This window comes from Echinops telfairi, unplaced genomic scaffold (assembly GCF_000313985.2).
Source record: "Echinops telfairi isolate 266 unplaced genomic scaffold, ASM31398v2 ScPeMD7_3533;HRSCAF=4204_0, whole genome shotgun sequence".
Classification (NCBI taxonomy): domain Eukaryota; kingdom Metazoa; phylum Chordata; class Mammalia; order Afrosoricida; family Tenrecidae; genus Echinops; species Echinops telfairi.
Window position 1 is genome coordinate 36,018,602 of NW_022107431.1, and position 11,111 is coordinate 36,029,712.

The following is an 11,111-nucleotide window of genomic DNA, read 5'->3' on the forward strand; positions in this document are numbered from 1 at the left end:
ACAGCTCTCCTCGCCGACAGCTCCCAGACGCGCATCACCTGGAGCCGGGAGGCTGCCTCCCGCGCCCGCTGCAGAGCAGCCAGGTAGCTGGGAGGCGGGGAGGAGCCACCTTTCTCCTGCTCTCGGTAGCTGCGGGAGCATCTCCCCAGAGCGTCTCTGCATCCGGCCGGCCCGCCCGGGGATCTTTCGGCGGCGATGCACGCGCTTCGCAGCAGCGATGGCCAGAGGAACCCCGCCGCCCGTGGCCACTGAAAGTGGGGAAACCTCGCTGCAGTAGCTGGAGCTGCAGGATGCGCGAGTGAAGCGCGGAGCCCCCCCTTCGTTCTCCAACCCCCCCCCCGCCCCCCCTCGGTCTTCATTCACGGTCTCCAGGAAGGATCCAGAGGAACCAGGTGCACTGAGCCAGCAGCGGGTGCCACCCTGGATTTATAACTGTGAACTGCCTACTGTGGAAAATGGTAAACAAAGACATGAATGGATTCCCAGTCAAGAAATGCTCAGCCTTCCAGTTTTTTAAGAAGCGGGTAAGGGCAGGTTTTCTTTCTTTTGCCTTCTGGGCTCCTCATAACTGCTTTCAGATGCTGGCCTGGGATCAGCCGCGGGTTTAGTCTGTAAACCGCTCTCCTGAAAGCATGCTTCTGACAGCAGGGGTCGATCTGAAAAATCTACCTGCCTTGACAAAAAACGAGGGTGGGGCGTGGGCAGGACTCTAGAAAGAGTTGCATGGGGGAGGGGGTGGGCTGGGGTGCCTTCCGGAGGTTTCATCTGGGAATGGGCACGTCTCCATCTGAGATGCCAAGATTGCGCAGCGGTAATCTGACCCGAGAACTGAACCAAATACAATTGTGGCTACTCATGTAGTCAGAAACTGCCTGCCTGGGTCGCTCTCTCTTTCTCTCACTCTCCGAAGGGTTCAACTACCCCCCCACCCCACCCCCACCCCACATCTTTCATACACTCCATCGCCAGTGCTACATTATCATCCTCATTAAGTTCCAAGCGGCAGCTCTGGACTAACGGGTTGTCCCAAACCCATCCAGCCCATGATTTGCTGGGTCCCTATCCGTAGTCTAAGGAGCCAAGGACTGGAATGACCTTTTGGCGGAAATGGTGGGATCCAGCATTTTAAGCCTTCTGTGTCAAGTCCCCTCAATTTTTGCTTGGCGTGACTGCCTTTCTGTTTTGTAAGAAAGACAAAAAGAAAAAAAGTGCAGTGGGTGATCTGTATCGGACTGCTAATTCAGGGTTATGCCACTTTACACAGTTATGTCTTAAACTCCCCGTTCATCCATTCACAGCACTATGCCGTTGTATGGGTTATAGATGGAGGGGGGGGGGAGTCTTTTGGTTTGTTTCACAGTCAACGCAGTTCATTGTAAAGAGACCACTGGTGTTGTGCACCAATCTGCAAATGTGTACGTATGTGGAAGGGGAGGAATGAGTGATTGGGAAGGGCTTGGTGACTGATGTCTCTTATAGAGTGTGTTTCTTAAACAACGCATGCTTCCTGCAGTCCGGACTCCCCCCGGCCTATTTGATACCCAGGGCAATGACATCAAAATGGTTCTCTCCATTCATTCTTCCCTCCACTCAAGTCCTTTCTGAGCTGTGCAGCCCTCCGCCTCAGCCACCAGCCGGACACAATGAATCACAGCTGAGCTGGACCAACTCGCAATACAAATGGGCAGGCTGGAAGGCAGGGCTGGAAGCCCAGGCAGCTAGTCCATCAGGCCCAGACAGAAGGACAGCCAGAGCCCCTAGCTGCCTGCGACTGAGTTCTTGTCAGTAAATCACATGCCTCCTACTGTCAATGGGCCAAAATATGTGCGTCAAAACCAACCTGTGTTGGCCACTGCTTGTGGAGCAGAGTGCCAAGCACCCTCTCGAACCAGAGGAAAGCCAGCCAGCAGCTCCACAGCACTCCACCACACTTCATTTGTCCCCAAATCTTTTTTTCCAAGTGAAAAGCCCTTGGTGACCATTCATTGCCAATAGTAAACAAATTTTACTTGTTTTGTTTTAAGCCATAAGCCAAGGGTCTGTCATTCTCTCTGCGTTTAAGCCCCCTATCACCTCCCTTTTTCATTTATTTACATATTTTGTGTTATTGGGCATGGGAAGTCTTTTAAAACTCCTCCATCAAGTATCTTCAACCAACCAAATATCTGTCAAGTTGATTTTTAAAAATTAATGTTGTCTCTTATTTTCTTTGCTATGGAAATGTACTAATAAGAATACTTATAAACCATCTGGTTGCCTTCTGCTTAGAAGTATAATCCCTCTTTACTCGATGTCTCCGCAGACCTTGAATTTTGCAAACAAGAACACACCAGAAAACTGGTGTCTTATCTGAGTGTTTGCAGAGAGAAAGAGAACTGGCAGGTAGCTTCCTCCGACCTTCTATCCTGACTGTATCAGTGGCTGGAGATAGGATCAGAATCCCCCCAACCCTGACCAGGCACAGCAGGTTGGGCCAGCCGAGTTGAAGATGATGTTTATTTCAAGTCCCTGGCAGCCCGAGGGATAAATTCCTTGATGCTTGTCTACTTGTGGTAGATTCCGCAAGCTTTTCCATCCTAAAAGTTCACCTCATTTCCTACTACAGCTTGACTTTGGGTTTTGCCTTTGCTTGTTTTTGTTTTGTTTTGTTATGTTTTTAAACTATAAGGTAATGTGTAAGTAAAGTGTACACGATTAAGACAAGAAGCCACAGTCAAATTAATCGCCTGGAAGTAGACTCTGACTCATGGTGACCCATAGGTGCAGCACTCGCCTGCAGGTTTTCACGACCGGGCCCTGGGGAATCAGACCATCATACCTTGCTTCTTCCGAGGTGCATTGGAAGGGCCACCCTTTCCAGTTAGTAGTCAAGCGCTTAACCATCTGCACCCCCAGGTGCTGGCTCCATTATAGCACAGTGAGCCTTTCCCTTCCCACCTCCTCCCCAGGCTTCCTCTCATCCCCAGAGGGGATGCTTGTTACCATGCTGGTGTCTGGACTTCCCAGACCTCCTCTATTCATTTACATGTGCACCATATACTATAATGTCTTTGTCTTCAGCTAAGAATAATCTTTTTTATATATATATATCCTATTGTCAAACTTCCACATATTTCTGCATATTTTCTTTTTAACCTAGCTGGACAATCTTATAAAATGGACCCTCGTCTGGTGCCCACATTGAATCATGAATAGTTTGGGGGGGAAACAAAAACAAAAAACAAGTCATGGGATTTTTTTTAGTTTTCCATAAAGAGACTGAGGTTTGGACCCAAATTTTGATTGCAGATAGCTTAAACACTGCCTCTCCTGGCTTAGAAGTTACGAAGCTGCTGAGAAGTGAATATGGAGAATCTGCCCCTGGTAATTACCCACCATTCATTCACTGTGAAGATGTCTTACGCAAAAAATAAACGTGTTGCAATGTGGAATCTAACTCATACCAAATTCAAAACTACACCTGCTCCCGGTGAGTCAATTCCAACTCGTAGCAACGTTCTCTGTGGAGCCCAGTCTAAAGGCTCCCTCTGGTTACCTAGACCGTATGTCGTTGTGAGACCACATGGCCCTGTCCACTAAGCTCCTAGCCACTGTGCCACCACTCGGGTGCTTTCAGAGTAAGCCAGCAGGCTATTTCTGACTCACAGCAACCCGGACAAACGTTTCCAAGGCTGTAAGTCTTTATGAAAACTGACTGTCCCATCTTCCCCCCACAGAGTTTGGGTTTGAAGCTCTGACTTTTTGGCTAGTAGCCAAATGCTTAACCACTGCACCACCAGTGTGCCTTGAGAGTAATCCTCTAAAACAGTGGTTCTCAACCTTCCTAATGCTCTGACGCTTTCATACAGTTCCTCATGTTATGGTGACCCCCAACCATAAAATTATTTTCGTTGCTACTTCCTCACTGTCATTTTGCTACTGTTATGAATTGGGTGACCCTTGTGAAAGGGTCGTTCAACTCCCAAAAGGGTTGCAACCCACAGGTTGAGAACCGCTGCTCTAAAAGTTAAACCAAACCCACTGTCATTTCCAACTCAAGGTGACCCTGAGGGTTTCCAAGGGTTGGACTCCTTATGGAAGCAGAGAGCCTCATCTGTCTCCCATCCCATTAATCACATGTTCTAGGTATTTGGGGCAGAGTGCTTTTTAGAATCCTCACAGTAACCCTCTGAAGAATCAAAAAGGAAAAAAAAAAAAGGTTGTGAAGTAGGAAGTGTATAACTTAGAGAGATAGAGAAACTTAGAGAAAAGTGGCTGAGTTAGAATGTCAACCATATGTGATCCAGAGCAGTCGTTGAGTGATGCAAACACATAGACGCTGACCTACTTATGGAAAGGTCGGTGGTGCAAGCCCTTCCCCCGGCCCTCTCAGAAAACATGCCTGGAGGTGTGCTTCCCAGGGGCCACAGCCCAGAGAACCCTGTGGAGGGGAGTTCTACTTAGCAGCATGTGGGGAATCAATTTGACAGCAATGAGATTTTTTTTTTCCACTCAAAACCTGTGCTGTGCTCTGAATCCAGACTTTTGATTTCAAACCATAGCCCTTTCTCTTTTTTTCTCCACTGAAGAATTTTTCTCCACCCCATCCCAATGAAATCTTTATGCAAGTTCCCAATTTATAAAGCAGTTAAAAGCAATCAAGCCTCAGTTGACCTCTAAAATGAATGAGCGGTCGAGATTAGGTGAAGACCCGGTTTCTGGAAGTCACTTTAGTTGTGACAGTGACCGAAGGCACCGGGGTCCTGGGCATCCCGGAAGTGTCTGAAGAGAAACGGGCCCGGTGCTAGTCCCAGAAGTCCTTTAGGTTTATACTTCCAGCCCATGTCTTTTTGAAGCTCAGTGGAACCGGGGTCGTTTCGGTTAGTGGAGCGCTGCCACGTGAAACCAGAGGAGAATGCTACTTTGGCATTCCGTGTGTTAACACAAAGTAGCCTCCGACACCAATGGATTAGGTTTTATTCTTGAGGTCTGCAGAAATTCATTTAAGACAAATAAGAAAGATAGCCTCACTTCTTTTAGTCTCACCCTTCCAATATTTAAGAGGTTATCTGTCCTGCTATATAGAATTCTTTTTCCTGGGTTCAAAGATTTGCTCGAGGTTCACATTTTTTACACAGTGACAGAGAAAACACCAACAAATGACGTTGTCTTCAACGTGATAATCCTTTCTGGAAGTCTTCTAGGCCTATCGAAGGATTTCAGAAGCCCCAATGCCATGGCCTTTTGTTAAATTCCAAAGGCTTGGTAGACTTAGAGAATTGGGGATTTGAAATGAACCTTAGAAGTCCTCTGTGCTTGAAAGATGAGGGAAGTCAGGCCTGCACAGGGAGTCATTTGCTCACATTAAGAAGAGAGGCTACGGAGGTCTCTAGGAGCCCTGGTTGCACAGTAGTTATGCACTGGGCTGTGATCTGAAAGGTTAGCTGTTCGAAACCAGCAGCTCCATAGGAGAAAGACCGGAACTTCTACTCCCATAAGAAGTCGCAGTCTCAGAAACTCACCAGGCGATTCTCCCTGCCCTATCGGCCCACGAGGAGTCCACATCGCCTTATGACAGCGAGTTTGCGTTGGCTTTGAGAAGTAGGCTTGATGTTTGAAGTAGGCCCTTACAGCTTCCTGGGCGTTAGGCTAGCCGTTAGATTCTTGCTTCCTGCCTCCTTCCATCATTCCTGCAACAAAGTAGTAACTAATTCCCGTTCTTTGTTTTCAGGGAGCGAACTGCCTAGGGCCCACTTTCTCTGACTTGACACTTCTGCCTTGGCTCAGGATTGCATGGCAAAGGCATTTGAACAATTCCTTGTATTGTTCACTGATAACGGCGACTTTTATGACAATTCCGCTTCACTGAAGTAAATTTTCTCTACATTGATTCCACCAACAGCATTACACGTGCCTGACTGTTCTATTACGCCTGCTTCGTGAGTCTGAACGAGTACAGCACAGGTCCGTTTCTTATGGAAAGCCCTTGATGTCTTCTCAAAGGACTGAGATTTACTGAGGGCCTCCTAAGGGATTCAAAGCGTTTGACTCACGTAAGCCTCACAATTACCCCTGGATGCCCAATTTAGAGCCAAAGAAACTGTGTGCCATCGAGCTTCCGTCATGATGTGTTCTGAGTCGTAGAGCTAGGCAGAGAGGCAGCCAGGATCCAAACAGGGGCAGGCCTGACAGCTGCATTATGAAAACATTCGGCTCTCGTGACTAATGCTGGTGTCCTCTGATTGGAAAAGGTACTTGTGGGCCTGATCTAGAGAGATTTTTTTTTTCATGCTTACTTTTTTGTTATAATTATGGAAATTTGCCTTGTCCAGTGGCCCCTGCGGAATGGTAGGAAAGCTTTCTAGCAAATTAGAAGTCTGTCTTTGATTTCTCTGAGTTCCACACTGGAGACTCCGTGGTTTCTCCTGTGCTTCTGTGGTTGTTAATGTTTGCCACTGGGTAGACTGAGACTCAGCGCAAGCCTGCAGGACACTTAGAGCTGCCTCCCAGGGCTTCCAAGGAGCCTGGAGGCACTGCCGTTAGGTGATAAGGTGCTAACTGAAAGGTTGATAGTTCAAACCCATCAGTGGCTCTACAAGAGACAGATGCTGCGGTTTGCTTCCATAAAGGTTTAGAAACCCCCTGGGGCAGTTCTTCTCTGTCCTAAAGAGCTTCTGTGAGTGGGAATTAACTCAATGATGTGTGTGCGCATGCCTCTGTGGCTTTTGCCACCTTCCTCTTTCAATTTTGCCTTCCCTTGTTAAGGAGCCCTGGAGGTGCAATGGTTACTGCTCTCTGCAAGGCCAGCAGTTTGAAGCCACCTGCCACCACGCCATGGGTGAAGACAGGGCTTTCTACTCCTGTGAAGAATTATAGTCTTGGAAACTCACAGGAAACTCTACCCTGCCTGATAGGGTCACTGTGAGTCCCTGCCAACTCATGGCAAAGTTCTGTTTTCAGCCTTTTGCCTTGGTAAGCATTCACAGAACATAAAAAAAGGGTATGCAAAATGTTGGTTTGGGGTTAGGACTTCCTGGGCTGGGATCTTTGAGGAGCAGGTCTGCAGCGCCAGCTCCCTTGGAAAGGCTTGGGAATGCCAATGACAGAGCATTCTGCTTAGCATCTGAGTGCTTGCTTACCCTTGCACCACCACCAGGGCTCTTTGTTCAGCAGAAACTAAGATCTGACCAGTTCAGGTCTCCCTGGGGGGGCGGGGGGTGGGGGGGCTCTCGTGGCTCAGCTCAGCCCAGCTCACCGGGCCAGCCGGTTGCACCACCCTGGTATGTGGGACATGTGCTTGCCTGTACGTCCCACGGGTCAGGAAAACCCAAGGGGCAGGCAGCTGTTGACCGTATCCCTTGTCCTCCCTCCTCATCAAAGTCTAGATGTTGAGAGAGAGTGGGAATGAATGAATGTATCTTTTTTTCATTTGTTCCCAAGTCTGCCTCATATATTCCTCCTTTCTCCCTTTGCCTCCCACTTTCCTGAAACAGATTTAATGGTTGAAGCATCAAGTGTATGGTAGTTACCTATATGTTTGAATCTGGGTTATTAAATGCACAAAGTAAGACTTGGTGGGGAAATGTCTTAGGCCTGGCTCAAAGACCAGTTGTCACCAGCCCTTGGGTGCTGAGAGGCTCTTAAGGAACAGTGACCTCCACTGGTTTGTGTTTCTGACACCACCATCTTCTCTCCCAACCGACCAGACCAGACAAGACAGAGTATTGTGTTACTACCTCGATAGGAATTACCAGCTTCAATGCTTTAGACAGTGCATGTTCTCCCAACTAGAATTCTGATACCATCCTTCAATTAGTCTTTTTCCTATGATCTCAGGAGCCACCGAGTGGGAAGGGTCTGAACTCAAACACTTCTTCCCCCACTTCCACCACTAAGTCAAAGAAGTTTTGCCCTGGAGCGGGGCAAGCCACACAGAGGCAGCTTTCTGGGCTGCTGAATCACTCTTCTACGCCACAGAACAGACAACGAGCCCTTCTTGTGGAATAGATAATTTATTGCCTCCACAGCTCTCAGAAAAGCCCAATGATGGCTAGGCTCTTACTCAGCTACTGTACATAGGAAATATTTTGACTAGAAAGTGTAGCAGATTCCCTTGAAAGTTCTCTCTCTCTCTCTTTTAAAGAACAGGTGCTGAAGTGTTGGTGCCACATATAACAGGGGACTGAGAACTATTCTGAGCTTACCCATAGTTTATGTTCTGTGGATGCTTAACAAGGTGCCACACACACACACACACACACACACACACACACACACACACGTGCGCCCTGATTGGAGCTTTCTGAAATAATAAAAGCTGATAGAAGCACAAAGTTATGGTGATCAGATCTGTTGTTGTTAGTTGCTGTCCATTGATCTAACCAAAGGTAATGCTACGTGTCTCAGAACAGCACGGGCTCTATGGGGGTGACACGTTTGTGCTCCTCCCACAGCAGAGCACCAGGGTCGTCGTCAAGGTGACTAGGGTGGGTTCAAACCACCAAACTTTGGCTAAGTAGACAAGCATTTAACTGTTTGCACTACTCGGGGATGCCTGTCAGATCCGTAACCAAAAACCAAACTCACTGCCAGCCAGTCATCCTAATTCACCGAACCGCCCCTGGAGGTTTCTGAAACGAGAACACTTTACGGAAGTAGAAAACCTCATCTTTCTCCAGAGGAACTGCTGGTGATTTCAAACTGCTGACCTTGTGACTCACAGTCCAATGGGTAACGCAGGGCTCCTGGTGGATCCACAGAAAACTTAATTAGTAATGGAGATCAAGGTAAGGATAATTCCCTAGGAGAAATATTATGGCGCCATATTTTTTTAAGGTGTGATTTTTTTTTTAAGTGTGTGCCAGTTATTTGTTTAGAAGTTCAGGAAGTTAAATGTGCATGCAACATTCTAGCCTTGACAAATAAGGAGATCCCTCCAAACAGATCCGAGGGGTGCTGCTTCCTCCCTACTAATAGCAGCCTTCGTTGCTACCATGTCAGCTACTCTTGAGAGTGTGGCCACGGGCTCTTTACCAAGGTTGGAAGGAGCACTTACGTATGATTAATGAGGACACCTTCATAAAAATGCTAATGATGTATGGGAGACTGTGTTCTGTGGAATCATAAAGCTTAGGATGTTAAGAGATAGGGAAGACTGTTTCTATGCCATGTATTTCATGGAGGAAAGTTACAGAATCTCTAATCCATCTTTCAGATAAGAAAGGCTTCTCAAAAGCGCTTTTTATTTCGATCGGGAAATGGAGATAGTCTTTTTTCTGGCCATTCAAAAATCCATTGCAAAATAAATGCAGTTGCTCACGAGGAGCCCCTGTGGGTCAGAGTAGAGCAGAGCGCTCCTCAGAGTGTGGCTGATTTTTCGGAAGCAGATCTCCAAGCCTTGCGTGGATTTGAATCTCCAGTCTTTTCCTTAGTAATTGAGCTTGCTGAGCACTTATATGTCACCCAGGGACTCTGTGGAAGCCCTATGTTTGTTTCTTTGTTTGTTTGTTTAATTGGAAGTGAAACAGTCCAGACACACTGGGCTCCAAAGTAAAACTCTGTTTTGTTACATTTCAAATCTGGTAGAAAATCTGGACAATGCTAGATTGGGTCACTCAATTCATAACTAGCAAAATGACAGTTATGAAGTAGCAATGAAAATAATGTTATGGTTGGGGCGGGTCACCACAACATGAAGAACTGTATGAAAGGGTCGCGGCATTAGGAAGGTTGAGAAGCACTGCACTAGAGAGTGTCAGGTGGGACAAGTGGTTTGAGCAGACAAGACAATGTAAAACAAAGAAGCAAGCCATCAGATGGGAGGATGGCAATGTGGCATTAGTGGGAAATGTATAGTAATATGATTTAAGAAAGCATAAGAAGCTAGGTGGCTGAGAAGATGCCTAGCATAGCATTTAGGAACTTCAACTAAAGAGAAATGATCTGTAAATGAATTTCTCCCAAGAACATCAATGTCATTGCTTTCTCTTTCAACCACTTGACCTCAAAGGTGAAGTCTTACATACTACGACTAGGGCGTGGCGCTCACTCTGGGTTGGACCCATTGACAAGTTTTGGCAAAGCAGTCCTAGTGAGTGTCACCCTCGGTTTCTCACCTTGCATGCAAAAAGGCCCACACCTTCTCCACACTGCTGTTAGCAAGAAGTTGCTAATCATCTACTTTTTAGCACAAGACCCCATTCATCCAGACATTTGAGATTAACCCTTCCGATCTAATCTCCATCCAATGGAATTTCAGAAAGCTGCGTTCATTCAAGGGGTGCCCTGGCAGTTACCTCTTGTGTTACACATTTCCTGCTTTTCCCCAAATAACAGCCGTGCAGTAGTGCTTTCCCCTTAAAGCTAGTATCCTTTGACTAATATCATCAGATTTTGAAACAAACAGAAAACAACAACCTCGGAATGATTGCCTTTCCCTTGTGACCATCAGCCACCCACAGGGAAAGAGCGTGTCCTTCCAGGGGACGCACTCTGCTACATGATATTAGAAATTATGAGTGGATGTCACCTCCTCACCTACCCCTTCCTCGGAAACTTAGATATCCTCCAACCTGAGGCTCACAAGGCAGCGGGTAGACATGCCTCCGCCCTCCATTCTTTCACCATCCCAGCTGACCGCACCCCTTCCTCCCACAGCACTTTACTTTTCTGCTGGGTTTGATAATCCATTGCAGTGGCCTCGCAGGCCATGCTCAAAATGAAGGGGTACACTAGGGAGTTTAGCAGGTTACCAGAAATCAGGGCCCCCAAAACATTAAGGATGCAAACACTGGTGTATAGCAACACCTCTTCTCAGCCAGCAGCCAAGCCTCTCCCCGGTCCTCATCCTATCAGGCATGCGGTCTCTTGGCCTCTGCTTCCTGCCCACCTGGCACCCCCTCTGCTCTCCGTGACCCCGTGCTTTCAGACAAGGACCTCCCCTTCGCTCCAAGGTGACTGTTCGTTCTTTCTTTTTGTAGTTTAAATCTTTTTATTGGGGGCTCTTACAGATATTATAACAATCCCATACATCAATTCTATCAAGCAAATGTGTACATCCATCGGTTGCCATTGTCATTTTTAAGACATTATCTTTCTACTCGAGCCCTTATTATCAGTTCCTCCTTTTCCCC

The 11,111-nt window shown here is 47.2% G+C and overlaps 1 protein-coding gene across 1 annotated transcript in view; it reads left to right on the forward strand.

The window, feature by feature from the left end:
• Positions 1–422: 422 nt before the first annotated feature.
• Positions 423–11,111, forward strand: part of SGK1 (serum/glucocorticoid regulated kinase 1) — a 133,903-nt gene continuing 123,214 nt past the window's right edge. Inside the window, exon 1 of the mRNA XM_004701984.2 lies at positions 423–524. Within this exon, the coding sequence (XP_004702041.1) occupies positions 456–524 (69 nt within the window). The 5' untranslated portion in view covers positions 423–455. The remainder of the gene's footprint in view (positions 525–11,111) is intronic.